Below are 27131 nucleotides of genomic sequence, written 5' to 3' on the forward strand. Positions count from 1 at the left end.
TACGAGGCATGTTTTTAAAATAAGCGCTGCAGTCGACGTTTCGCGTATGCGCGTAGTGTAGCTACATAAGTTGGAAAGCCACAGACGCCATTAGGACGCCATTTGATCGAGTCTTGATTTGTTTAGGTGATTTTAAAATGCCGCCGACTATCGAGAATCCCGCCGACTGTGAAGTGCGTGGTATGATTCGTTGTCTCTGTGCTAAAGGCTTAAAAGCAATTGACATTCATCGTCAAATCAGTGAAGTTATGGTAAAAATATTATGAGCGAAGGAATGGTGTAAAAATGGATTAGGGCCTTCAAAAATATCCGCACAAACGTTCATGAGGAGGAACGAAGTGGGCGACCTTCAGTCATTACCGATAATCTCATTTAAAAAGTGGACTGTAAAGTGAAAGAGAACAGACCGTTCACAATTTCGTCCTTAGCTGAAAAATTCCCTGCTGTATCAAGAAGTGTTCTCTACGAAATTGTGTCCAAACGTTTTTTTTGTCCAGTCTGGCGTCAAGCTTCTTTGACGACGGCTTACAAAAGCCGGTTCCAAGATACGACAAGTGCCTTAATAATAATGGAAATTATGTAGAGAAGTAGAGAAAAGAATGCTCTTTCAGGTTAATAAAGTTTTGTTTGAAAAAATTTACTTGGTGATTTTTTATATCAAGACGGTACTTACTTAAAAAACATGCCTCGAATATTGTATCGAAAAAAAAGTTTTTTAAAAAAGGCATCGTATCATAATAATTATAAACTATGTATCTATTAATTATAAAGAAAACGAAATATTGCAATTCAACATCTTTAACAATATGAGGTCGAAAAGTCTGAGTAAGCTGTTATATGTAAATTTTGTTAACAAAGCTTGAGATATACAGTTATAACTAAAATAAAATAAAGGTGTTACAAAAATTGTTCCAGTCAGTATATACTACAAAAAATTAACCTAAACATAGCACGAGTGAAAGGACATAAAATATACAATGTAAACAAATTTTAGTTCCATAAAACAATAAAATTAGATTGTTATACTAAAAAAAATACATAAATACAGTGAAATAAAAAAGAAAGATGTGATTTGCAAACCTATTTAATAATTTGTATTAAAAAATGTCAGAAAAATATTCTGAGATGCTATAGTAGCCCTTTTTTAACAAAAAAGCTTTGGTAGAGTGCCTAAATGCCAAGCTGTTGTTGAAGATGGGATTCAACTAAAGAAAAATATGAAGCTCGAGCCACTGAACTGTTTAAATTATTCACAATGATACGAAGAGCATAACAGCCAGAAGAAATGTTATTGCTTAATGTGCTTATATGATATTCAACTTTATACCCAGAATCAATATACAACCCAAGAAATTTGCTCACATTAGCAGACAACACTATAATATTTCATAAAAAGACATCATTAAATGCACATCTGAATTTTAAAATATTTCTTTTAGAAATATTAAAGAACAGTTTATTAGCATTACACCATCTTTTTACTTAAATCCGTCCGAATATTTGCCTCAAGCTGCTCAGAGTTCTTATTTTGCCACCAGAATGGTGGTTTTCTTCTTCTTTCATCTACAAAAATGGCAAAACGGCCATTTATTGACATATGAGGCAAATCATTAACATAGATTAAGAATAAGAGAGTTCCCAAAATTGATCCTTGAGTGACACTAGTCAGCAGTTCATTTCATAGGAGCTTGGCCCTGAAAGTCTGCACTCTTCCCATCAAATATGAGCGAAATCACTCAAAGACCATTTCCCTGAATCCGTAAGCCTCCAGTTTACTCAACAGTATACCGTGACTGATGCAGTCAAAGGCTTTAGACAAGTCACAGAAAACTGCGGCAGCACAATCACCATTATATAGTCCAAGTTATAACTTTGTTAAAAAATTAGAAATAGCATCAGTCGTGCTTAGGGATGCCTGAAGGCCAAACTGCTATAGACTTATAAGATTATGCATATTTAAAAATAAAAGGACCCTTTTTTTGATAAGCTTTTCTACAATTTTTAACAATAATTCTCCCAACATTTAACATTTTTTTATATGCATTACCAGTGGTTCTTTTAATTTCAGATATATTACGGCATAGGCTGGAAAAAGAAATTCAAAGCACCAACAGACTTCTGTTTTGCAATCAAACATCCAAAACTTCAAGGACCAAAATCAACGAAATATATTAAATATTTGTGCGCGGAGGATGCAGTGACCCTGGAAAAATGGATTATTGGTATGAGAATTGCTAAGTTTGGAAAAAGACTTATGTATAACTACAGGTAAGCTATCTACATCCAATAGTTTAATAAGAGAATATCACGGTAATATTTATTAGAGCACTAATGGACGAATTGGCCCAAGAGGAAATGGATATTTTAGCAAGTGCCAGAAGTTGTTCGGTACAATCTATAGCTGTACAGAGTATACAGTCAAATAGTACAACTCCGACACAAGGGTAAGCAGCAATATTAACCTAACTAGAAACGACATATTTCACTTACTAAACATACTTCTAAGAATATTGTTGTTAATGTACACGTTGTTCAAAAGAAAGATGTATTTAAAACAGTTGTAACAAAATCTTATTTCAGATACTCTGGCAGTGAAGCAGGCTACGGTACAGCATCTGGAAGTGAAATCTACTCAGCTACAAGCGAAGCTAGCTCTAGCTCCGGAAGGCATAGTAGGGCAAGCAGCTCCAGCTCCAGTGGTTGTATGTCTGACGGTGCTTCTTCCACTTGTGAAAATGCTTTTGATTCGGAGTTTCCAATGGGTATGGCAAAGAAAAATATAAAAATTATTATGGGTATTTAATATAATTATTTGTAGGTACCATAAAACGAAAACCTTCAATGAAACCGAACTTACCATTAACGAACATGACGAGACAATTAAAAGAAGTTGGTGAGACGCGGGATGAACTTGATGCAACACTACCATCTAGTCCTGTTTCTTATACAAATAATGGAACACTAACTAGGAGACATAGCAGGTATGTTTTAAATTTGTTTGATTGTGTCGTGTGTCACATTAAGTATGGCCTTCGGCCGTATATCGGATACTGATCATCTAAATCATATCATATAAAATGCCAGAGATTGCTAAACATTTTTATTACGTTCTTAGAATAACTACCAGAGGGAGTAATTCTACGACGTATAATAAAATGGGATTTTAACTGAAAATTTACCTAGATATGCGTTCAGACATAATTTTCAGCATATTTTATTATTTTTTTGTTTAAATCATCTTGTTCTATCTGCCCAGTTAAAGTAGTAGATCGGTGTTGATTTAAATATTAATAACTCCGGATTGGGTAATCGGAATCAAATAAACTAGGTCTCATGAAAAAGAAAGTTTCAATATGTTTAATTACCCAGTTTGGAGTTAATAATATTATAATAAATGCAGACATTTTTATAGCTTTTTTCCACTTAATTTTAGCAGATAGAATAAAATTTTTGAACAAAATTGGTTGAAAATTGCTGAAGGTTATAATGCCGTTGTTCATAGTACTTCTTTTTAAAGGAAAATCGTATAAAAACTCAGTTTAGAACTATGGCGTAAGTTAACAGCCATTCTAGAAACTGGTTAGTTTCTAGCAATTTCTTATTGGCTATTTTAAGATTTTTTTTCCGCGGGACATACGGCTAGTACTTCCTTAGATACAGCCTAGACAAGCCAACAAGTTTCTTAGTAAATGTTCGGTAGCTAAGTTTTATGTAATGAGTTAATATTTAAATTACACCAGATCCAGTAATCTAGCAGTTCATTCCTAGTCTTCAAGTAATTTTTTGTTTTTAAAATATTAAGAACTTTTTAATTTTTTCAAGACGAAAATCAAACAACTCCGGTGACGATTCATCAAACCAAGGTACATTAAAAAGACAGCATTCATACAAAACCAGGGGTTCGATAGAGTCGATGGGGAATAGAAGCGGAAATTCCACACCACTGTGTGGCACCCCAGTGAGAGAAAGGGCGAGTCCTTTTGGGGAAAGGAACAGTCCTTTTGGAGAACGACCTCCCAGTGCTACTTCTCTTAGGAGTCCCACTCCACTATCACCTAATGGACTAGATAGTTTGTCAAGTATGGTAAGTAAATTATTTTTATGCAGTATTTACTGATAAAATATTCAATAGTATTTTGAATGTGTTCTTGAATGTGTACTACCTTCCTTCATTGTGGCTGTATTTTTAAAACAAAAAAAAATTTGTAGACAATGAATGTGCAAAAAGCTACATTTTAAAATATTTTGACATATACAGAGTGGTCACAAAAGGCATGGCCGAAGAATTTTATGTTTTTTTTAATGAAAAATTTTATATAATATTTGATTTTCTAATTCTGCTTCAAAATTTAAACAATTTAATATATTACATACAATATATTTTAATCAAGTAGTTTTTAACTTTCAGTTTTTACTAGAAACATTTTAAAATCTTTTTTTTTTACATTTTAAGAAAAAACATAAATAAGTAACAGTACATTTTTTTTATATTAAAACACATCTTAAGAAAATAAAATAGGAATCTAAAAATCATTTTATCTTATGACAAGTAGTTATAGCTCTGTAGCCTCTTAAAGTTGAAAAAAAAACAAATTTCAAGTGTCTCTAATTCAAAAACTACTTAATTAAAGTATGACATGCATGACATCAAACGTCTTAGAATTTTACGAAGAATCTAAAAATCAAATAATATATAAGGTCTTCCAATTAAAAAAAAACAAACATTTCTACGCCTTTTGTGAAACCCAGTATGAGTCAAAACAATTTAAAAATGTAGCTTTTTTCACCCCGTGTACCCAAAAAAAAATATTTTTTTTAGCTTTAAAAATACACCTACAATCGAGGAAGGGAGTACTAAATGGACACACTAAATATGTTATATTCTATTATTCTTATACGTTTTAGACTGATTCGATCATATCACTGCCACCACCTCCGGAAACAAACGGTGACGTAATCAACGATTCTCCAAGCTACCAGTTGCCGCCTCCTCCTCCCGAAGTCTACAACTCTAACTTATCGCTGGACAGTCTTCCGCCTCCGCCGAACCCCCACGACCTCCCACCGATTACCGGAAGTGAACTGACCGGAAGCCAGTTAAGTCTCATGTCTCTCCCACCACCTCCCGGCGAGGAGACCGGCACGATACGACGAAGAAAAAGCGGAAGTAACACTTCTAGCGCCACCGCTACTCCTACGAATGTTTTGAGTCCGGAAAGAACACCCACCCAGGTAATTTGATTTTCCTGAAAATCATTAATTAAGTAAAAATGCAAGCTACAAGTCTACAGCGCTAAACAAATTTCATCTTTTTAGGGTATGTCACCCGATCAAACACCAACCCATTCAAGACTGAATACACCCTGTGCGAGTCCACCATCAGCCGGCTCAAACTGCAGCACTCCCACACAGACTACTCCAACAAATACCTTTAGTCCTAATCATAGGAATGTAAATAATTGTATTTATGCTCAAAGTAGTTCGATCTATGGTCAGAACCATGACAGAAACGAACATGTAAATGGATATAATGGTACGCCACCGCCATACATTAATCCTCCACAATATAGACAGGCTGGTACCCTGCCTGGCACTTCACCATTTGCAAATGCCAATGGACTTAGGTCGAGTTTAAGACAAACTTCATTGCCTAGGCAGGTTTCTTGTAATAGTATAGCCTCTACAAATAGCAGTAATTCTTCTGGTAATAATTCCGTGTATAGTAGTTCAACGTATGATGGCAGAAGCTCACCTAAAGTGCAAAGAAAGGTCGCGTTCCAAGAACCCAATAGTCCGAAGAAAAATGCTAAGAAGATAAGCTTTAATTTGACACCTCAGGAGGTGCCTCCATTACCGAAAAAGCCTCCTCCACCAAGGAGGTCTGAGACAACCAAACTGTCAAGTCCCAAGAAGCTTGCGGAACCTCCAACGGACTTTCTTAAAGACTTGCAGCGTGTTATGCGAAAAAAGTGGCAGGTGGCGCAAAAATGTAAACTCGAACCCGAAACTACGCCTCATGAAGTTTTGGGATTCCGTGATCCACCCGCTTTACTTCCTGATTATAAAGAACATAATGTATCTAATTGGGTGAAAGAACACTACGGGCCACATAACGTGTACGAGAATGTCTACGGTGACAGTCCCGAAAATGTTGTGGAATACATTTCCTCACCGATGCACCTAAGAGGTGATGTAAGAAATTCTAAGAGGCCACCACCTCCACCACCGAAAAGAAGCGAAACGACACATTTGAGCACGTCCAAGATGCACTGATGCTGCGTTTCTTAAAATAGCTTTTGGAAAATATCTCATATCAATCAAGGTTTTGTAAAGTAGTTCCTATTACGGGAGATTTTTTTAAGTAGTGGGTTTTTGATGCAACTGAAGTTGAATAAGCAGTTGTATACAGGGTGTTAGAATGTTAGTTACGCAATCTCTAGAAACGAGAAGTCAAGAATTGAAACGTATGTTTTGATGTAGAGTTAAAATATTTTTCAAATTGGATCTCTTACTGTATTTACTAAATTCCGTTATTCTTAATTAAGATTTTTAATTAATTACTTTTAAAGTAGCGTTCTACGAAATTAACTAAAGTTCAAACGCTCAAACTAAATACTTTTCTAAAATTCTTGAAATATTAAAATATATTACTTTGTATATAAATAATTTAGTTATTTAATAATGCATTTTTTAGTCTTTAAGGTATGAAATGCTTACACATCCTATATACATACTGCTCCCAGTTTTTTTTAAGTAAAAGTATTCGCCTCTGAAATATAACCAATATAACATAATTATGATGTAGTGTCTATTACAAGTGTCCACAACCGTGTGCTTAATATTTAACCAAGTATGATTTGAGAGATGCTTTCAAAAGTTATAAATTTAATTAAGGTACTGCCATTACCCGATGCTTAGGCTAAGCAACTTTTTTAGAACAAACTGCCTAAAATATTGAAACATTTTAAGGCTACATTGTGATTTAATGATAAAAAATTAGACGTGCCATTAGGAAAAGTAAGTGATTTTTTGTTATATTTCTTACTGTTTTGAATAGATAAAGCTTAATAGGCCAGTCGACAGGTTTTATTACTTAAAGACGTTTTACCTGCGTAGATGGGACGAAAAACTACAAAATTTTTCGAGTTTTCATTTTGGTATCCAACAATTACAAAATTATCTTGGTGATTTGTACCAACATACTTTTAATTGACTCATGGAAATCATTGTCTGTACCAAAGGCTAATTTAAGTCTTCAAATTCCGTTTCAATGACATATTATAACAAAGAACTCTTTACATTTAAGATCATTTTATTCCTTTTAAACGTTTTTATGGAAGAGCTACGCTAATGTATAAAGATATAAGCCCAACATCCTAAAATCTGCTAACAAGGTCGACATAATTGACGATCCAGAAATGCTCGATCTATACTCGCCGGCACAAAATTCTGCCACCCTGAAATATTGGTCGATAATTTTTAACCGAAAACTTAACATTAATTATCTAAAAATAATCTTCAAGTCAGCGTTTTAATAAAAAATTTGCAGCTCGCAGCAGAAATGAGATAATGGAATGAACCAAAAATCGAAATGTTTAGAATACATCAAAGATTACAAGGAATAGTACAATCCATTCTTGGTTCCACCGCTCCTTTTACAAGAAGTATAGACTTTCTAATTTTGTGCTAAAATTAAGCGATATTTGTTGCTATCTATGAAAGGTGCTTCTGTTTCAGAATGAAATATTATGTGTACAAAAAGACTATACAAGCGCATACAAAAGAGTATTCTTCTGTACTCGGTAATATATAAGCAATATTTGTTTAAAGACTATCATAAGGATAATTGAGAATCTGGACTATTTATACTGTTTGTACAAAGGTACATAAACATACTTATAATAGGTAGAACATACATGAAGACTTAATGCATAAAGGATATATGTATCAAAAACAACTTTTTGCGCAAACTAAATTTAAAGTTTTTTAATCAGAACTTTTTAATTAATGAACTTATAAATATAAAATTTTTAAAGTTTCAGACCCTAAGGCTACAATGTGTACTAGTCTTAACAAATAATGCATATTACATTATCAAAGGAAACTATGAAGTTCTAAAAGTACATGAATCCTTCATTCCCTAGGTAAGTTAAAAAAAATATACAAAATGCATAAAGGGTACAAGGTATAACAAATCTTGGACAAATAAATTCAAATCAAATATTGTATTTGTATCATTTACAAGAATATGCTTATAAAAGCTAAGAAATCCTAATTAGTTCTTCTTTTCCTAATTTTTCTTGTCTGCTCGACTTCTGCGTTTTCATTATTGTCGTCATTATCTTCATTTTATAGAAATGTTGATAAGTTTCTTGTATAAAGCAAAGTTGTTGTTTTAGGTTTTTATTTTTTCTTCCGATAAGGTATTTTTTTTGTTTATTACTATTTCCAATTTATATTCATTTACTGAATTTGTCCTGGCATTTTTAATTAATCTCTAAATTTTATTTTGTCTCCACAACAATTTTTTTTTCTGTTAAACAAGTTCAATTTATTTTCTATCTGAGGAATATTTTTAAAATGATCGGTTATGTTAATAACAGAGTTTTTCTTACTTGCTTCTTTTATAACACCTCTGTATTGGTCTGCAGAGAATATTCTCTCAATTTTTCGTAATTTTTTTTCAATAATTCCAAAATCTCTATCCGAATCCAAGAAAGAGTGTCCCACCTCTGGATATGTATGGTCTATAACTTTGACATATCTTTTTAAAATTAGATATTGATATAGGCATATTAGGTTAAAATTTTTGTTCTGCCCAACACAAGAATCGGACCAGATGAGAAGATGTTTTATGTCCTTGATTATATTTGTTAAAAGTTAAACAAATTTGTGCAAGCTACTGCCAACTTCAAGGCTGCCCTTTGTTGCTATATCTTCGGTCCAATTAAAAAAGTAGGACTTATTACCGTCAGATGTTATTGTGTGGATTCCAAAGTTATAGAACAACATCTGCCTTACATAAAATGATTTGGAAGTGGTAAGTCGTGGTAAAGGCATAGTTTGCTGTAAATCCATAGTTAAATAGCAGAGTTCATGATTCTTAAGGGCCCTCTTTCTATTGAAAAAGCAAATTTAAAATTTTCTGTATGGATTTAATTTCCTAAATTGGCATCGCAGGTACTGCATGTATCACTCCTGGGTTGTCCAAAGGAAAAATTAAATTTCGTTGAAAAAACGTGTGTATAAAAAATTTTTGAAACCAAAAACCGTTTATGCATATTAGTTTCTTGAACATATTCTTAATACAGCTTATGCATTTTCGTTATATTTAATACCGAAGACAAATACATCTTATTGGCATTTTTGTTTCGTGAATAGTAAGAATGTTCTGCAGGAAAAGAGAGAATGTGTTTTTTTACAGCATCAACCACATCTTTTTCTATTTTATTTGGTCTAAAAAGATGATGACCCCTTTTATCTGGTGATGGTGCTGTAGTCCCTGATTTCAGCTGATTTTGAATAAGTTGTACTTTTTTATATGAAATCTGATAAAGGGAGACAATGGCAGTTTTACAAACGGTTTTGGTATGCTTGTTGCAGGTTATTGTGTACCTAAATGTATATGATTTTCCTTTTGTAATTTTTTTCTATGCCGATTAACAGGCGCAATCGAAACAGATTTAAAAAGTAGCGAGTTTTTCGCATTTTGATCTAATGAGTAAAATTTTTTAAATATTTTTACTCGATCGTCCTTGTCAAATTGATTTTCACCATTTTTTTTACAATTTTGTTTTTTGCATAAAGATCCTAATTCGGGAATTTTGCTTGGCATTTCTTTTTTACTTTTTAATGAAATGTAAGTCTCGCCTCTCTGTCTTGCCGAAGCAGTCCTATTTTTTTTCCATGTTTCAGGACGAGGCTTTCTGATTCTTGATTTTTTTCTGGCAAATCAAATACCTTCCTCTTGGCTTTGTTTACCCTAGATTCCAAAATACTGTCTTCCCTTTCTTGATAGTTGTCAGAATCTTCTGCTGTAACATATAGTAAGGTTTTAGGGTGACTTTCATTTTCATCCTCATCTTCAAAACTTTCACTTGATTCGGTACTGTCGGGATTATAGTCATCCGAAGTATCTTCTGTAGAAAATGCTTCATCTCCGGAGAAAGAATCTAAAATTTTTTAGCTATTTAGAAATTATGCTATGACCTAAATTGCATTTTAAATTAGATATTTACTGTTAAATAATATATCTTGTACTTCTGGTGGAGATATAATCTATGTACGTTTCTCATATTCGATGTTCCTGATACTAGGTGGAGTTTTATCTTGTGTTGGTAAAACTTCTTGGACCTCTACAAACATAAAGCTTTTTAAGCTTATTATCACTTCAGATATAGGTATCATATAAAGTAACACTCATACCTAGGCTCTGATGTTTTCGTTTTGTTTTTTTTTTTATTTTAACGTAATAAATTAACGTTTTTATTTTTAATGGGGTAACTATTTTTTTTCCTCATGGACCTACAGTTTTACGTGGGTTCCGATTCACAATGGACTCGCTTCTAATAAGCCGACCGCCCAAGTTAGGTATTTTTGTGTCAAGTTAAGTATTTAAAAAAAAACATACCATCTGCAATAATCATCTCATGTTCTTTATTTTCTTGTTCTTGCAAATCAAAATTTGGAACATTTTCCCTCGTTTTGCTCGTACTTAATAAGCCTTATGTATTCTTATTGGATTGTTCTAAAATAATTTAAACAATAAATACATTCCTTTAGGCATTTTTAAGGCCACCGGTAAGATTGTAACCTCAAATTGTGAATAAAACACATATTTTTCCAACAAAGATAAATTATATGGATTTAACATACCTTCAAACTGTTTTTGACCTAAGTTAACTAGACGTCTAGTTCTTGCCGACATGTTCACAACTTATTTCACTATATTCACAACAGCAATAGGCACAGCAGGAACAAAATATGTGAAATGGAAATGAAAAAGCATGGTATAAACAAAAACGAAGTTAGGTTATTAACTTCAGGGATCTATGTAACTATAAATGTCAACACAAAACATTTTGCATCAGGCATACATTGATACATTGATACATTGATCACATAGATCCTTTATGCATTTTGTAATAGAATATTATTTGGTACATAAATCCTTTATGCCCTAGTATATTAAATTTGTTGTAAAAACATTTTTAGGTCAAATTATCCTTTAATTTAAATTTTGAGGTTAAATCAAGTAAGGACTTGTGGTAACCATAAACTATTAGTGGTGTTAAAATTTATTTTCTTTATAAAGCTAATCCTATTTACAAAAGGAATTTCTAAGTAGAAGGAGAAGCGAAGAAAAAGTCCTTAACTATTTTGAGTTTCGAAATTGCCCTTCACAGTCACTATGTAAAGACCATTGCAGGATAAAAATCTGTAGAAAAAAAAATTGGAAACTCTGATTTTTTTTACGAAAAAGTTGGATGTAAAAGTAAACAATTCTTATTATAAATATTCACAATTTCCAAGTGAAATGTTTATGTAAAAATCAACATATTTTACACAGGAAAAATTTTAGAGAAAAATAATTCTGTACAACGAAGGAAAAGTAGTATTTTTTGTGGAGGTAGTTGCTCACCAAGTTATTAGTTTTTCGCCACCTTTCATGCTTAAACAAGTTTGTAGTACTTGAGATTTCAACCAAGTACTGAACATGTAAATAGAAAATCCTTAACTTTATTACTTTTCAAATTTTTAACCTGCCGATTGGATTGAATTTAAATATTAAGTCATAAGAGAAAGCCTAATGTTACATCCGACATCCCCGACTGACTTAAGTGGGGTTTTCTCAGCTTTTAATTGATTAATTTGTACTAAGTAATTTTTCTGTATATACTAGTTTTAGTTGGAATTTTGTAAGAAATGTCAAAACATTTTTATGGTGCTTATAGGTATAAATTTTTAGGTACATTCTTACATTAGCAAAATTTTGTGTGTTTTTATAAATTTTATAAGAAAATTTCTACGACAATTAGTTGAACGAACTATTTAAGTTTTCTCTGGAGTTTTAAATTTTAAAACTCATCTGCTATCTAAGTTAAGGTCTTAAACAGGGTTAAATTAAGTTAATTTTGATTTATTTTATTAAATTTGATTCGACTTTTGTATATATTTTGTATATTATTAATCGAGAGAAAAAATGTCCGAAGAGATGACATATACAGACCAATATTTAAGATCTCTTGGTTACGATTTGATTTAGATGATTCCTAACGCTGCTTCTAAGCAGCACCTTAGAATATTGTACATTATATGTTTTAAGCTTAATCGTGTATTTAAATTTAATTTAAATTATATTGGAAGATCTCTACAATGCCATTGCATATTGTTTTGGTTTTAATATTATATTTTTTACTAACCTGTATAATTGATTTTTGAGAGGATATTTTGTATTAATACGCGTAGACAAGTATATTACATTATTGTCGATATTTAAATTATTTGTTGCATTTCTGTTTTTGTTTTTTAGAGAATGCATTTTTATTTTTTGTTTTGAAGTATCGTATTTATTAAAATGGGGGTTCGTCTTTATTAAAAGTTGTAAAAAGGGCGTTGTAGAAAAATTGTGGTTTTTATCTATTATACGAGTATATTATTGTCTTATTTAAAAATATAATTATGAGGTGCTTATTTGTAATAAACACTTTGTATACTGTCTACATTTATATTATTGATATACTAACTGTTACATATAGTATTATAAAATATAAATCATATTTAAAATATTGACTGTTTATTTCTAATAACCTACTACCATTAAGATGATCATTTAGTTATACTCTGAATTATAAGTAAAAGAAAATCATTATTTATAAAAATAAACACTACTGACAAAATGTCAAGAAACGTATACTGTCGCAAACAAAAAAAAAAGTTCTCACTTTGCAATAAATCCTACTTTCTTGACTCGCTAGGCAGCTACAGCAAATGTATTATCCCACGAATCTGAAAGGAAGTACTTAAGTTTTATTTCTATAGAATGTAAATCCTTGTTCGACAAAAAAATTGAATTTGGTGAAATTGTGACAGTTCAAATTAAGTTTCATAAATAAAAGTTATATGTCTTCCATCAATTGGTAATAATAAGGAAAACACAAAATTAAAAAAAAACAGTATTTTTAAAGTAATTGAGACGGTAAAAGGCAGATCTTTACAAGCCGTCGATTCAACAGTCCTTTTGCAGTACGAACTTGCTAAGAATATTGTCGGGATTTGAATAGATCCCTCCTAGGCCAAGTCAAAGGGGGGGTTGGATGTCTTTAATTACGACAATAGAGAAGTGTATTGCGATGTTGCATAGTATGTTAACTGTTATGTTAAGATATGTAGTAGTAGTAATGGTGGGGGTGAGGGGAAGGAAACAGTTTCCAACGGGTAGGCCTAAGAGTGCTTTTCCGCCAACCTCTAAAACCCTGTCATTTCCGCTGGATACGCTCCCTAGTCTCTCTAAGCAGGCGACCTGTTTTTGTTATGAAAGAGAGCAGGCCTTCCCAATTACGATTATTTAGTTCCTCTCAAGGGAGAACCCATGGTTTCTGTCATGATGCTAGTCTCTCTTTGGCATCCTCTTATAAAATGATATGCCCTTTCCTTAACCATGCCACAACTAGGACACAGCGGTTAAGTCTACAGTTTAGACCTGTTTGGACTCCAGTCAGGTTTGCTATAATCTTTCTGTGCTAGGACAGCAGTAACGCCAGCTTTAGTTGGGTTTGATAGCAGATTTTTGGTCTTTTCCGATGCTCAGTTTTCTAGAATATGGGAAATGTGTGACATATTCTTAAAGAATGGACAGTTCATAATAACAAAACATGAATAAAAACTAAAAGAAAGTAAACTATCAAAAATGACTCCGAGTCTTTGAAGTGGGTTGATCTTGGTAGTATCACATTATCAATTTTGTATTAATACAGTAAAACGGTAAGTAACAGTTATTTTTTTAAGGAGTAGGAGACTACGCAGCATTTAGAGGCAAGTTGTTATTCTTGCACCATTCATTCACTGAGTTAATGGCTGCTTGGAGTTTAATGCAGTCCTTAATAGTCTCAATTTTACAGTATAATTTGTTATCATCACAGTATAATAAGCTATTTACTTCTAGGTCCTTAGAAATGGTATTGGTAAATGAGTTGAAAATAGAGGTCCCAATATAGGGCCTTGTGGTACGCCTGAAGGAGCGACTATTCCAGTTGAGCTGTGTCCAAAGCATTCAATATGTTGAGGAGGTTTAGTGAGATAAGAAGAGATAAGAGAAGTTAATATAGTCTGTGGTAGTACGGAAGAACGCGCTGCGAATGTTAACTCTTTATGTAAACTGTAAAACATTGCATAACAAACGTTTATTTATTTTTTATAGAATGCCCTTTGAACTTACCATAAAATCCCAATTGCTTTGTCGAATGTCTCGGTGACGTGTTTAGTCCAGGTTGGCTTGCTGGACAGGTACATACCTAAGTCCTTGACCTCTTGCTTAATTTGCAGAGGTTTCTGTTACATCAATGGCGGCCTTTGTCCTGCAGGATTTCTCCTTTTCGTGAAAAGTATGAGCTCGATTTTGTCAGAATTTATAGAGCAACAAGTTTTCACGCACCACCTGTGAATGCAATCACACACTACCTCAATAAATTTACTTGTGACTATAATCAATCCGTCGTCTGTGTTAGCCTGTGCTTAGAACCCTTCCTGCTTAAGCTGCCTTATTAGGAGACCGTTTATGATTAGACCATAGAGCTTTGGCGACAGGAAACTCCCTTGTGGGCACCCACAACCCACCCAATTTCTGCCCGGTGATCTCCCAGAACTAAGCTGGCATTCCTCTCTCGCAGCGCTGATCTGACCCAACCGACCAATAAAGCAAGTGTGTTCCTGGCCTGTAGGGCTTCGCAGAATAGAATACCGAAATACCAAATAGAAATAAATTCGCATTTTTTTTTTCAAATTTTTACAATTAATTATTACATTTACATTCAACAAATTATTACATTTAATCTAAAATCAATTTACCTTAATTTTGCAGCTAGCCCCCTACTAATTTTAACGTCCGCTAAGACAGAGTGGCTAATACCATATCCAGATTAAATTAAAAATATTTTAATTGAATCTGGATGGAACAAATTAAAAATATTTTCCCTACATTCTTTGATTTTCTTAGTTTCAACTTTTTATTCATTGAAGAGCAACCAGAATTGATTATATTCAACGCCCTTTTTCCTAGATTAAATTAATTTATTAATATAATCAAAAGCCATATCAGCGAAGAGAGATATGTTTATTTTTTACGTCAAGGAAGTTAGCAACAGAAACGAAAAACAATTTTTTTCAGTTAATATTATAAGGTTTTAATATTTACGGATTACATCTGATTTTAAACTTCTAAAATAAAGTTAAACTTTCGTTTGTTGAGATTTGTAACCATCTGAAATCGGTTTACATATTTATTATTAATTACATAAAAAAGTTTTATCCAAATCCTTTAGGAATTTGACATTTTCAGAACCTTAGTTTGTAGAGATTTGGGACCACTGTAGTTCAATTAAGGTATTCATTGTTAATACCTGGAGAAAAGAAGATTAAAATCCCTTGGGAATTTTAGGAGATATGGGCATTATTTTGATTAAATAATAGCGAGTGCGGACTATAATTGATTGCTGGCAACCGACATATGCTGCGTAACTGCGTTCTCGATTTGGTCGCTGGATATCGATCAGACCAAGTGGACCTGCTACCTATTAGACAACTATATATTCAGTTACGCTTGTTTGGATATCTCAGGTTAATCAATGTCAGACTACACAGGAACCAATCTAGATATTTATAATTAGTATTTTGCCACAGATTAAATTAGCTACGCAAATTTGCATAGCTAGTTTAATCTGTGATTTTACTAGTGACACTTAATTTTAATTGAATTTGTATATTGGACCAGTTGACACTGATCACTTTGATTTGTCTTTAAATACCTACTGGTAACAGAGTATATAGCCAAAACATAATTTGTTTGATGTTTTATTAAACGGAAAGTAAGATTTTTTTTAATCATCTTTGTCCGTATCAAAAATATTTAGCCTGTCCAAGCGTTAGTCTGGTAAGAACCAGCGGTTACTCTCAAAAATGTCAAATGACGTCAGGCTTAAGGCTATCGCTTAGATGGGATGTATTTAATATTGCGCTCACGTGGTTATTTTTGTTTGTTTACATACGTATTTTGTGGTGCTGTATTGTGTACATGGACGTTGTTCTTAAAACTTCATTATTCCTTTGGATGGAATCGGGAAATACCAAATGTGGTTTGTATAAAGCAGTATTTACTTTTAGTTTTAACCACTCCTCGCTGGACAGGTTAATTGAAATTACATCAATTTTTTTTGTTTTTGTAATATTCCAAATTAATTCGACAACTGTGACATTGTCTTGTCATCTTTCAAACTACTAAAGCCGGGTTTACACTGCGATTTCTAATGACAACTAATACGACAACTAAAAAAAAAATGTGGATCCCGAAACCCACGATTACGAGTTGCGAGAAAAACATGCAATAATAGTAAGCTTATAAGCTTACCAAATTACATGACAATATTACCCTTATATATAAGGGTAATATTGTCTTTAGAATTTATTTATTATATATCATTATTTTATATCGTCGGGTTACAAGCAAAACGCACTAAGTCAATTTTTTCCAGTCTTAAGTTATTTACACCATCTGTTTACATTTCATAAAATTTGTTAATGGTAAAATCCATTAAGTCGATTGAGAATTTCTTATTACACTATTCTGCAGAAATCATAGATTCGCTAAGTCAGTAGTAACGTATTTCGTTCTGGCAAAATACACTAACTGACTTAATGGATATTTCTTGTAAGCGTTGTGGTGCTACCTTTATGTAAACTATTTAGTATCAACAAATATAACCCAACGTCAAATCTAGGTCGCAACACTGATGTAGGTTAATAGATCAAGACCAATTAATATTATTGTTAACGAAATGTATATGTATTTTCTATCTGATCAATATAGTCGATTCTAAACCTGAGACGAGTCTACTTTCTTACATGGCGATCCTGCCAGTCCCCGTAAAATGAAAAAAATTAATTTTTTTTTTCTTTACCTAAAAGTAACGCGCTATTTCGGTAGAAAAGTGTGAATCCCTATTTTTTAAACTTCGTAAATATGGGAAAATCCGTTTCGAAGGAAAGTGACGTTACAAGTACGGGAGTGGTTAACTCGAACTTTATCGTTGAGGAAGATAAAATGAGCGTCCCTAATGACATCCGCATCGTACTGTACATCATAGCCGTGTGCGTAATAATACTGACTGTCCTCAATGTGCGAAAAATGTACCGAAGGAGTCTGAAACGAGATATAGGCAGAAGCATATATCTGAGGGCACCACAGGGACAAAGGACGTCTACGGAGGACGCCTAAAGCTTACAGCCAGATGTGTAAGAACGAGAATTTAATAAAATATAAGCAGGCGATATCTGGTATGTACCAATATTTGTTTTGTCAACCTTTTGGATCTCGGTTTCTGGGCACAAACTGTTATGGCAGTTTCCACGCAGTTTCCCATTTACTTCCGAGGAATAATAAACGGTAGTACTTTACCAAGTCGCTGACACAAGGACAATTTAATAGTTTCAAAAAAGGTGTAAACGTTAGATTCTAGACTAGAGAGGACATTCACTTAAATGACATTGCAAAGCATTTTAAAGTATACTATTTAGTTTAGCAGAGGTCATTTTTTTTTTCTTAGACAGGCACATATTAGATTAGAGTAGTATTTCGTTACAGGCGTCAAACGACCATATTTTATATGCATTTTTTTTTAATTAACATCAAAGAGATAATATACTATTTATTTTATGGGATAGGATCTTATTACTACCGAGTAGTGTTAGTGATATGGTAAATAATAGGTAGCTATTTATTTTCGTATAGAGTAACTAATTAAATTAACATATTTTAGGCTAATGTTAACGAAACAATATAGTTATTTATTTAATTTAAATTAAACATATGGGTTAATTCGAATGAATGAATTTTTAATATAAGACAGAGCAGAATTATTTAAGATTAAATTTTGTCTATGTCAACCGTAAAATTAAGTTTTGAGGACGTTTATGCCAAGCTATCAAACTTGAAAGATGATATTATAAAGGAATCAAAAAGAGTATTAAAGTCACAGGTGCCCAAATCAGAAAGTGTCAGAAACCATGTCAGGGATAGTTTATTAACATTATATAACGAATTTGTACAAACAGTAGCAGGAATTTATCCAAATTTAAACGAAAATCAATATAACTCTATTAAACCTATTTTTAACACTTCCCGAGATGGAGTTGTTAGATCGTACCAAGTTCTCGCTGTTGATTACAAGGTCCCTATATCGATAGTAAAGGTAATAGACCCCCAAATAAAGGACGAGCTAGTTGAAATAGATCTAACAGACGAAATTACTGACATTAACAATCAACAAACAGATACAGTGACGAACAAGACACAAAATTTGATCACTAAAATGCCTATGAACACGATGGAGTTTTTTAATCTCGCTAGCAAAATCTTGCCTGGCGAATTTGACGGTTCGGGAGATAAGCTAACCTCATTTCTTGATGCGTTAACACTGCTTAAAGCAAATGTTGAAACGCATGAGGTAAATGCTGTGGCTTATGTCAAAACCAAACTGATTGGTAAGGCAAGAGATTTGGTAGGGGACAGCGACACATTGGATCTAATTCATGCGAAAATAAAAAATTCTATAAAACTGGAAAGTTCGCAGTCCGTGTCATCAAAACTTTTAGGGTTAAAGCAACGCCATAACGATGAGAAATACCTCTCTGAAATAGAGGGACTGGCTCAAAAGCTTAAAAGGGCGTATATAGGCGAAGGAGTTCCGGAGCAAGTCGCAGAGACTTATACAACCAATACAACGGTCAAAGCTCTAAGCACCAATGCAGCGTCGGAAAAAGTAAAAATTATCATGGAAGCCGGAAACTTCCAAACCACGCAAGAAGCTCTGGCGAAATTTGTGAATTGCAGCGCTGATAACCCGGCATCCCCCGGCGCATCAGTATTTTACACAAACAGACAAAACTTTAGGGGTAGATCAAGGAATAATTTTCCTAGAAGAGGCCACTACGATCAAAGACCCCCACACAGGCCGAATATCATGCGAAACGACCCCAATACATACCAACACAGTCAGTATGAGAGACATTACAACCAACGAAGGGGTAATAGCGGCTACAATAGTCGACCCAGCTACTTTAGACGGCCAAATAGGTATATTAGAGCGATGGATACGGGGAGTGACCATCAGGAAAACTCACAGGAACCCCAACAAGGTCCTTTGGGGCACTCCTAAAAATTTATAGTATGGACCTAGCACTATCAAATTTTGTAGCAGTCCAAACAGCAATGACAGGATATCAAACAGTTACCTTGCTGGTTGATACTGGAGCGGACGTTTCTATTTTCAAAAGAACGAAAATAGACCCTGAACAAATCGTTGATAGGTCTAACATTTGCAAAATAAAAGGCGTGACTGAAGGCTACACAAACTCTATTGGAACTACAAAAACAAATATTTTTATACAAGACTGTACTTTTACCAGCATGTTTCATATTGTAAGCCACGATTTTCCAATTCCAGCCGACGGAATTTTAGGGCGAGATTTTATCACAAAATACCAATGTCTACTGGACTATAGTAATTGGACCATGATGGTAAAAAGCAGAAGAGGCGATATTTTCATACCAATTTTAAATAGTCCGGAGGAAGATGTTTTAATAATACCACCTAGGTGCGAAGTGGTAAGAAAACTAAACTCGCTAAAAAATCTTAAAACCGACGCAGTCATTGTAAATAAAGAGATCGCTTCAGGAGTTTTTGTCGCCGGATCTATAGTGTCCAGTCAGAGCCCATTTATAAGGATTTTAAATACAAATTTTGATAGTGTAACCTTAAAAAACCCCAAAATAAGTCATTCAGATTTAACCAACTACAACATTCTTTGTGTTCAAAACAAAAATATTACAACTCAGCAAAACAAAAACGATCTATTATTAAGAGAATTAAATACACAAGGTATAGCGGAATATTTACAAAATGATGTGATTAATTTATGCCAAGAGTACTGTGATATTTTTGCACTAGAATCAGATTTACTGACAACTAATAATTTTTACGAACAAAAACTAAGACTTACTGATGACTCTCCAGTTTACATAAAAAATTACAGGACACCGTACTCACAGACAGACGAAGTTAATGCGCAGGTAAATAAAATGCTTAAAGACAATATTATTGAGCCATCGTATACCGAATATAATAGCCCAATATTATTGGTTCCTAAAAAATCCAAAGACGGTGAGAAAAAATGGCGCCTGGTAGTCGATTTTCGCCAGATTAACAGAAAACTTTGTGCTGATAAATTTCCGATTAAGTCAATTTCTGAAATTTTAGATCAATTGGGAAGAGCCAAATATTTTTCTACATTAGATCTTAAATCGGGATTTCATCAAATACCCTTGGACGAAAATTCCAGGGATATAACAACTTTTAGCACAAATCAAGGTTCTTATAGATTTACTAGGCTGCCATTCGGTTTGAAAGTTAGTCCAAATAGTTTTCAGCGAATGATGAGTATCGCTTTTGCGGGAATAACCCCCGAAAAGGCATTTTTATATATGGATGACCTAATTGTTATTGGATGCTCAGTAGGTCACCACCTTGAAAATCTAAAAAGTGTGTTTAGTACCTGTCGTAAATTTAATCTAAAATTAAACCCAAACAAATGTGCATTTTTACAAAACAATTGTTGTTACGTTGGTCATCAAATACGCGCGGATGGTATTTTACCTGACGAATCGAAATATGAGGCAATTCGTAAATATTCAATTCCAACAAACGGCGATGACGTTAGGCGGTTTACTAGTTTCTGTAATTATTATAGAAGGTTTATACGAAATTTCGCAGAAATTGCTAAACCACTAACTAAGCTAACAAAAAAAATGCACCATTTGTATGGACCAAAGAATGCCAAGATTCGTTTAACAGGCTGAAGCATATGCTTATTGATCCGCAAATATTACAACACCCAGATTTTTCAAAGCCTTTTATCTTGACAACCGACGCGTCAAAAGAGGCTTGCGGTGCAGTTCTATCTCAAAAATCAAATGGTCAAGATCTGCCTATAGCATATGCGTCAAGAAGTTTCACAAAAGGAGAAACTAATAAATCTGTCATAGAAAAGGAATTAGCAGCCATACATTGGGGCATTAATCACTTTAGACCTTATTTATATGGCACACATTTTTTAGTTAAATCAGATGAAATCCTTCTTCAAAGCTAATGCGCATGATATTAGATTTAGAGGAATATGATTTTGAAATCGAATACATAAAAGGTAAGGATAACGTCGTAGCTGACGCGTTATCTAGAATTAATATGCAAGATCTTAAGAATATGACGTCAGAGTCTAAGCAAATTTTGGCAATAACTAGGTCTATGTCTAGAAAACAACAGGGAACATTCGTGTCCCAAAATAATTCAAAAACGCGTTCTCTCGAATCAGGTAAAGACTTAAATATAATACAAACAAATGATAACTACGATTTAATTAAAATTCCTAGTATAAAATTTATTATTAAGCCAGATTATTTACGAATAATTTTGGAAAATCACGGTAAAAATAAAATCAGCGCTGAAAGCAAAATGAATTTCACTAATGGCAATTTTTCTTTAGGGAAAATATTGTCTCAGCTTCGAATAATGGCTAGTGAAAACAATTTGCAAAAATTAAAATTAAGATTAAATGATGAAATATTTAGTACGTGCACGTTTGAAGATTTTAAATTACTAGGACAAGACTATTTACACAATTTAAAAATATTTTTATACTACGACCCAAAACTTATAATAGACAAGGATGAAAAACAAAAACTTATTCAGAAGTATCATGATGACCCAATTTGCGGCGGTCACTGCGGTCAAAAGAGACTTTTGAAAAAACTAAGAACCAAATTTCGTTGGAAAAAGATGTCACGTTATGTTGCAAACTATGTAAAAACTTGTAAAAAATGCCAGGTAAACAAAAGCAAAATTAATCATCAGGAACCCATGGTCATTACGCCAACACCGCAACGAGCTTTCAATATTGTATGCATAGACACTATTGGCCCGTTTACAAAAAGCGATAACAATAATGTTTATGCCGTAACCATGCAATGCGAATTAACGAAATATCTTATCATCGCGCCTATACAAAATAAAGAAGCATTAACAGTAGCCAAGGCAATAGTAGATAACTTTATTTTGGTATATGGACCGATGAAAGAGATTCGTACTGACCTAGGGACTGAATTTAAGAATGAGGTTTTAGAAAAAGTGACCAATCTACTACAAATAAATCACAAATTTTCGACAGCCTACCACCACCAAAGCATCGGAGGTTGTGAGCGAAATCATAGAATTTTTAATGACTATTTAATGTCGTACATTAATGATTCTTGGACAGATTGGGACAAGTATATTAAATATTTTTCATTTTGCTTTAATACAACCCCAGGAGTTTTGCATGATTATACGCCTTTTGAGCTAGTTTTTAGTAGTAAGATATCCTGAGTTTACTTCTGACTTGACAAACAATATTGACCCAATTTACAATATTGATGCCTTTTATCAAGAAGTTCGTCATAAACTTCAAATTTCTTTACAGCGAGCGAGAGATTTTGTAATCAGAGCGAAAGATAAGCGCAAGTTAGAGTACGATAGAACTTCTCAAAGCCTTAGTCTGCACCCAGGTGACTTTGTAGTCATTAAAAAAGAAAATCGGACGAAGTTTGATCCTTGGTTTAACGGCCCTTTTGTAGTTATAAGTACAAGTGGGGTAAATTGTACAGTGAAAAGTGAAAAAGGGAAAGTAATTACTGTGCATAAAAACAGAGTACACAAATACTGTGCTAGTGAAAATTGACGTATTATGTATGTATATAAATCTAATGTCGCGACAAATTAAACAGAATTAGTATAGTAATATTATATGTTGACATATACTCACACATCGTAAATAACTTATTCGCAAACATTATTTTATAAAAGTATTTATCGTAGTAGTGTGACGTATAAGTGTAAGGATAATTATGGTAATAGTGATAATAATTTGTAAATATTTTAAGAGTAAGTCTTTATAGTAAAAAAAAAAAAAAAAAAAAAAAAAGGGGTAGGATAGACTAATAATTACGGTATTTCACAAAGCAACACAGCTTTCTCAAAATACGGGCAAATATTTTATTTAAAACGAATGTCTTTTATCTTTGCCCAAAATAAAAGCCATTCTTTTAAAAGGGGAAAGATGTGGTGCTACCTTTATGTAAACTATTTAGTATCAACAAATATAACCCAACGTCAAATCTAGGTCGCAACACTGATGTAGGTTAATAGATCAAGACCAATTAATATTATTGTTAACGAAATGTATATGTATTTTCTATCTGATCAATATAGTCGATTCTAAACCTGAGACGAGTCTACTTTCTTACAGCGTTTTGTACGGACATCGCGAAAAATTCTGACTTAATGTATTTTACCGCATAATAATGGACATATGACTCGTATGGACCTGCAAAATATCGTTGATTTAGATCGAATTTGCTACAAAATAGTATAGTTTATCTTGTGAAGAGTTTGAGTGATGTGCATAATGAAGCGTGTGGACAAAATATTTCAACAATTAAGGGCTCATCAGAGTGTCAGGAGTAAGTACTTTGTTGTTTATACTACTGTTATTTAAAACAGTAGTATAAACATTAAGTAAGTAACTAAGTAAGTAACTAAACATTGTTTAAGTTTTTTTTGTCACATAAACTTTTTCGATATAATTTAAATATCTACAGTGCTGTCAGTTGTTTGAGCTATTAATAAATAATCGCATGTTTTTATTTTTGAATATTTCTTTTGCAGACTCCACTACGCAAATAAATTGTACAGACTCGAGAAACCGAACTTATACCACATTATCTCCTGTGAAGGCAGATGACTCTTTCCCGGGTAAGAAATGGACAATTATTATATTATTGCATTAGAGTAATCAGTACATTTCCACTTGGTTTATTTAATATTTCTCGTACCTAATTAATATGCTCTAAAGTTAAAATTGCCTAGTTTAAGATAACTGTTAAAAACATTTTAAAGTAGATACCTACCCAATTTAAAAAAAAATAATGTTAAATATTTTTAATTGGTATAGAGTTTAAAAATTAAATTAAGAGAACAAATAAAAAAACTTGAAATTTCGTAATATATTTTTGGACTATTTTAGATCGGCTAAGTTTAGGACAGTCATCGCAAAGCATTTCTTTAAATTCAAGAACTGAGCATACAACTGACTGTGACATATCGTTTAAGCCAGCGTCACAAAATAGCGTGTCTTCAGACGGACAAATAAGAGCTGAAATTTCTGTACCAAGCAATATCGGGTCTGTGAACTTTGGCTTAGATGTGGACGGCTTTAATGCTCAGTGTCTTTCGAACCAAAGCAACTTTCCCTCTGTGCTAAATCCGGATGTACCTGGACCTAGTAATTACCAAGTAACGAAATATAGCTCGGATATAGAGGACTCGGACGATTCTTTAAAAGATAAGGACTATGTACCAGAAAAAAACGATGATAGTTCAGCAACTAGTGAAGAAGGCAAAGATAGTGAAGAGTTTAGAACTCAAGTTATACATGAAACTAGCTTAAAGAATACTAGATGGAGCACTGCAAGGCCTTCAAGCTGGAAGAGAAATATAGAAAAGAAGCCAAGGTCAACCGCATAAAAGTGTAACAAGAAAGATACAAACTCCCAAAATTCCCAAGCCAGTGAATTGTGAGAAGTGCCGTTATAAATGTTCGACATATTTTTCTGACGATGAACGTAAGGTATTATGCCAGACATTTTGGAATCTGGAATACCTACGGCAAAAAGATTTTATACTTATGAATGTTTTAATAAAAGAAGTAAAATATCGGCGGCCTCGAAAAGGAGAGGAAAGTAAACAAAGGAGTAATGCAAAGTCATACCTTTTTTCTAAAAAGGAAGTTAGGCATCAAGTTTGTCAGTCTTTTTTCTGTAAAACCTTATGCATTTCAAATATTCCAATCCTAAATGCATTTAAAAATAGAAGTGAAACTGGTGAATACAGTGGTACAGATAAGAGAGGTCAAAAAGCTCCAGCTAATAAGACTCCAGAAGACGTAATAATAAGAGTGAAAGAACACATTGAAAGTTTTTCTGTTGTCGAGAGCCATTACACAAGAAAATCCACTAAACGGCTTTATTTAGATCCTAATCTAAATATTTAGATGATTATTTGTGATTATATAATGATTTATTTATGGAAGAATGTAAAAAATATCAATCGCCGGGAGTAAGTCTTATTACATATAGAAGAATATTGTGCACCCAATACAATCTATCATTCTTTAAACCAAAAAAAGACCAATGTCCCACTTGCAACGAATATCAACAGGCAACAGCTATAGATAAAGAAAAGTTAGAGGTAAAGTATCAGGAACATTTAAGAAGAAAAGTAGAGTCTATGATAGAAAAGGCCAAAGATAAAAAAATAGCAACTGGTGATAAAAGTTGTAAATCTATAACATGTGATATGCAAAGCGTGCTCCAAATCCCAACATCACAAGTCAGTTTACTGTATTATCTTCGCTAACTTAACTTATATAATTTTACAATTTATGAATCTGCTCCACCAAACGAAGCCTTTTGCTACTTTTGGACCGAAATAAATGGAAAGAAGAAAGTGTAAATTCATTATCTCCCGAGGTGAAATATTTAACTATTTTTTCCGACACATGTGGAGGTCAAAATAGAAATGTACAGGTCACAGCTTTCCTTCCAGCTAAGCTAGCTTTAGCTGGAAGTCCAGCTAGCTTTAGCTCTCCTTTTACATATTGTGGGAGTTCACCCAACACTTTGTGTTATCGAAAAAAAGTTTATAGAAAGCGGAAATTCTTATATGGAGGTGGACTCGATGCACAGCTCCATTGAGTCAGCTAAACGTCATATTGATATTTACAGTGTCCATGAATATGAAAATGTATTTAAAATGGCACGAGCTGGAAGGAAGCGTAATATATCGCCTTATAAAACACGAGAATTGCAATTCAACGAATTTTTGGATTTGAAAAAATTGGTTCAACTTACTATAAATAACAAAAATAAAGACCAAAAGGGAACTATTGTTAACTGGTTAAAAGTAAAATGTTTTAAATATGATAAGCAGTTCCCATATATAGTTCAGTATAAGTATGATTTTGTCGATGAGTATGAACAAATTAATATTGGATTGACCAGACGAGCTTCGAATCGAATAACTAAGGAGAGAAGCTTTGAAGATATATAAATTCCACCGTTATATGAAAGACAACTACCGATATCGGTGGCTAAAAAAAATGATCTTGTAAAGCTTTGCGACAGAAACATTATTCCGCCGACACTACGTGACTGGTATCACAATTTGCCTTGTTCATCTTCGGTTTTAGACGAACCAGCTGAAAATGATACTGACCAAGAAGACCAAAACATAGATTAGATAGTTTAATGTATAAAATAGTTTTAGAGTTTTTGACTTAAAGTTTGTTTTTAATACCATACTAACACTAGTGCATATTTTCCTATGTAAAGTGTTAATTTTAGGTATTCATTTTGCTAAAATAAAAGTTAAAAGAAGTGCAATAAGTCTATTATTTAAAAAAAAATACAAGTAAAATACACTAAGTCAACCCTTACATGCAAAATACACTAAGTCAATGTATTGTTAATTAATAACCTCAAATAAATGTATTTTAAAAAGTTTAATTAATCTTTTTATTAAGTCTTATTACTCCATATACATGCAAAAAAAAATTAAAATTTTTAAAAAACCAAATTTTATTAAGGACATGTAAATATTTAAAAAAAATGTAAAACTAAAAACTTTGCAACGAAATTACTCGAAAGTACATTTTTTGACTTAATGTATTTTACTTGTAACCCGACGATATTATAAGTAACATTACACCAGATG

General features: G+C 33.0%; 1 protein-coding gene across 1 annotated transcript in view; it reads left to right on the plus strand.

Moving 5' to 3' along the window:
* LOC126743624 (ras-associated and pleckstrin homology domains-containing protein 1) overlaps positions 1-8251 on the plus strand; it is a 177734-nt gene extending 169483 nt beyond the window's left edge. Inside the window, exons 7-13 of the mRNA XM_050450810.1 lie at positions 2069-2268; positions 2325-2444; positions 2581-2762; positions 2819-2981; positions 3823-4084; positions 4906-5232; positions 5317-8251. Of these exons, the coding sequence (XP_050306767.1) occupies positions 2069-2268; positions 2325-2444; positions 2581-2762; positions 2819-2981; positions 3823-4084; positions 4906-5232; positions 5317-6273 (2211 nt within the window). The 3' untranslated portion in view covers positions 6274-8251. The remainder of the gene's footprint in view (positions 1-2068; positions 2269-2324; positions 2445-2580; positions 2763-2818; positions 2982-3822; positions 4085-4905; positions 5233-5316) is intronic.
* Positions 8252-27131: the final 18880 nt, after the last annotated feature.

Source organism: Anthonomus grandis, chromosome 13, assembly GCF_022605725.1.
Source record: "Anthonomus grandis grandis chromosome 13, icAntGran1.3, whole genome shotgun sequence".
Lineage (NCBI taxonomy): Eukaryota > Metazoa > Arthropoda > Insecta > Coleoptera > Curculionidae > Anthonomus > Anthonomus grandis.